This window comes from Oxyura jamaicensis (assembly GCF_011077185.1).
Source record: "Oxyura jamaicensis isolate SHBP4307 breed ruddy duck chromosome 21 unlocalized genomic scaffold, BPBGC_Ojam_1.0 oxy21_random_OJ78, whole genome shotgun sequence".
In the NCBI taxonomy this organism is placed as follows: Eukaryota; Metazoa; Chordata; class Aves; order Anseriformes; family Anatidae; genus Oxyura; species Oxyura jamaicensis.
The window spans coordinates 1-2,980 of record NW_023304565.1 but is presented as its reverse complement, the minus strand read 5'-3'; the positions used below and the strand labels follow the sequence as shown (position 1 = coordinate 2,980).

The following is a 2,980-nucleotide window of genomic DNA, read 5'->3' as shown; positions in this document are numbered from 1 at the left end:
TGGCACAGCTCCACGTGGCAAGGCACGGCACAACATGGCACGGCACAACATGGCACGGCACAACATGGCACAGCACAGCATGGCACGGCACAGCACGGCGCGGCACAGCACGGCGCGGCACAGCACGGCGCGGCGCAGGGTACCTGGTCGCGGCTCCAGGAGGAGCTGGCGCACTGCCGCGAGACGCCCATGCAGAAGCACTTGAGGCAGCCGTCGGGGTTGGCGTCGCTCAGGTGGAAGCTCCCGGCCGCGCACTCGTCACACTGCCGCCCCGTCACGTTGGGCTGCAAGAGGGGACAGGGACTGGGAAAACGGGGGCTGTGGGGACGGGGAAACTGGGTGCTGCAGGGGACTGGAAACCCAGGTGCCAGGAGGACTGACAAACTGGGTGCTATGGGAGGACTGGAAAACCCTGGGGAATTGGACTGGGTGCCACAGGGATGCCGTGGGGAACTGGGTGCTGGGAAAAATGAACTGGGTGCCACGGGGGGCAGGGCTGGGTGCTGCAGGGACCAACCCGGGTGCTGCGGGTTCGGGGCAGGCGGACACCCACCTTGCAGCGGCATGTGCCACCCACCGCGTCCTTGCCACCGCGTGCATCGCACTTGACGAGCTCCTGGCCTGTGGGGAGAGACGGTGAGGAAGGGGCAGAGCCGGGGGCGTGGGGGGACACGGGGCAGCACTCACCGATGCGGGTGCACTTGCCGCCTGGCTGGATGGGGTCTCCCTCATAGCCCGGGGCGCACCTGCAGGAGGATGGGGACAGGGGCCCGTGGGAGGGGGCCGGGGGGCCCACACTCCCAGCCCACGTTTCACCACGCCCTGCACACCCACCTCTCGCAGCGGCGGCCAGCATAGCCGGGGGCACAGGCGTCGCAGGTGGCCTGGCCATCTGTGTCCAGGAAGCAGGACTCGGAGAACCTGCGGGCGAGGGGACGGTAACGTGGGGCCGTGAAGTGCCACCAGTCCCCACCGAACCTCCAAGGGCAGCACCCACCTGCGGGCTGGCTCGGTGTAGGGGCAGGGGCAGGGGCGGCAGGCAGTGGCTGTGCCCTGCGTGGCGTCGCCGAAGAAGCCAGGTTTGCACTTCTCGCACTGGGGACCCTCCGTGTTGTGCTGGCAGTTCTGCGGGGATGGCACAGGGGTTGGTGGCACTGCCCTGTGGCTGAGCCCCCGGCCCCATGTCCCCTGTCCCCATGTCCCCGTCCTCACCAGGCAGTGCCCAAAGACCTGGTCGCAGGTGCTGGAGTGGCCGTGGCAGCTGCAGCCTGAGCAGGTCCCCAGGTAGGGTCCCTGCGGCACCCGCTCGAAATTGGCTGCGCACCGCTGGCACGACAGCCCCGTGTAGCCCACGGGGCACCTGGGGACACAGCGGTGTGATGGTGGCACCCCCACAGTGGCACCACGACGGCGGCACCACGCTGGTGGCACCACTCCGGTGGGTGCGTTGCTTTGCCAGTGCCCGCAAGCCACCGCCGGTCACCTGCACTCCTCGACGTCCCCGGCGGGTGCCAAGCCGGTGTCCCCGGGACTGGTGACATCCATGGCCACGTCGCTGAGCCCCACACTGGCCATGCGCCCATCATACACCGCCCGCACCAAGATGCCCTCCAGCTCCTGCAGCACCATCAGCAGCAGCTCCCGGCTCACCGGGGCGCCCGTCTCGTCCTCCCAGTTGTCCTGTGGGGACGGTGAGCACCAACATCACCCCGGGGTGCCACCAGCACCCGTCAGCGCCCTTCAGCGCCCGTCCCCAGCGCACCCACCTCGGTGAAGGGGATGTGGCGGCGGTTGAGGATGTCGGGCTGGGTGTCCCCAGCGCGTGCCTGGAGCTGGCGGCCCCGGCCCCGCAGCAGCACATCGGGGCGGGGGGCTGGCTCGGGGGGCCCCCGTCCCAGCCGGTAGCGCACGCCGTAGCTCAGCGCCCCACCGTAGGCGTCCACCTGGCAAGGGCAGCACGGTGTCAGCAGCTGTGCCGGAGTGTCCCCAGCCCTGCCGCTGCCCCACGGTCACCTTGTCACCCAGGAAGGGGGCCGGCAGCGCCCAGAAAGCGTCGAGAGCCAGGAATCGCCGGGACAGGTCCAGGAGCTGGAACTCCTCAGTGGCCACGTCCACGTGCAGCTGGGTGGCCGAGAGCGCCAGCAGGGACGGAGTTGATGGCACCGTCACGTTGACACCTGTGGGGAGAGGCTCAGCTCCGTGTGTCACCCCCCTCCCTGCACCCTGTACCTCTGTCCCTGCGACTTACCCTTGAAGTCCTCGGGGCGGTCGAAGCGCAGATGCAGGCGGTGGCGGTGGCGGGCGGTGGCACGGCAGGCGGTGGTGACGCCGAAGCAGAAGCAGGGCAGGCAGCGGGACGTGCCCGTCACCTGGAAGTGGCCCTCGGGGCAGGGACCTGCGGGGACGGGGAGGGGATCAGGGGAGGGCGCAGGGACAGGGGCGCAGGACAGGGAGGTGGCGGCAGCTGGGGATGCTCACCGGGGCGCGGGGTGACGGTGAGGACGCTGTCGGGGATGCCGAAGACCATGCCGCGGGTGTTGATGGCCTCGCAGGTGTAGGCGCCCTGGTCGGCCTCCTTCACGTCCCGGATGGTCAGCGTGCCCTGCCCGCCCTCGCTCACGATGGACACCCTGCACGGCACGCTCACTGCACCGCGCGCTCACGGCACCGCTCAGTGCACGGCGTGCTTGGCACATGGCGTGCTCGGTGCACGGCGCGCTCACAGCGCTGCACGCTCGGTGCACAGCGTGCTCGGTGCACGGCGTGCGTGGTGCACGACACACCTGGTGCACGACACGCCTGGTGCACGACACACCTGGTGCACGACACGCCTGGTGCACGACACACTCGGAGCACAACACGCTCGGAGCACAACACTCTCGGTGCCCGGCACGCTCGGTGCACACCCGGCACACCATGCCGCCCAGCGCAAGGACCAGCCTTGGGCACAGCCCTGCTGCTTGCTGCAAGCCCCGCCCCC

General features: G+C 70.0%; 1 protein-coding gene across 1 annotated transcript in view; it reads right to left on the bottom strand.

The window, feature by feature from the left end:
• The window catches only part of HSPG2 (heparan sulfate proteoglycan 2), a gene marked incomplete at both ends in the record, with an annotated part of 21,902 nt that extends 19,244 nt beyond the window's left edge, over positions 1-2,658 (bottom strand). Inside the window, 11 exon segments of the mRNA XM_035312775.1 lie at positions 144-284; positions 554-621; positions 688-746; positions 835-921; positions 998-1,125; positions 1,213-1,360; positions 1,484-1,680; positions 1,767-1,943; positions 2,014-2,177; positions 2,249-2,395; positions 2,479-2,658. Coding sequence (XP_035168666.1) covers positions 144-284; positions 554-621; positions 688-746; positions 835-921; positions 998-1,125; positions 1,213-1,360; positions 1,484-1,680; positions 1,767-1,943; positions 2,014-2,177; positions 2,249-2,395; positions 2,479-2,658 — 1,496 coding nt within the window.
• Positions 2,659-2,980: the final 322 nt, after the last annotated feature.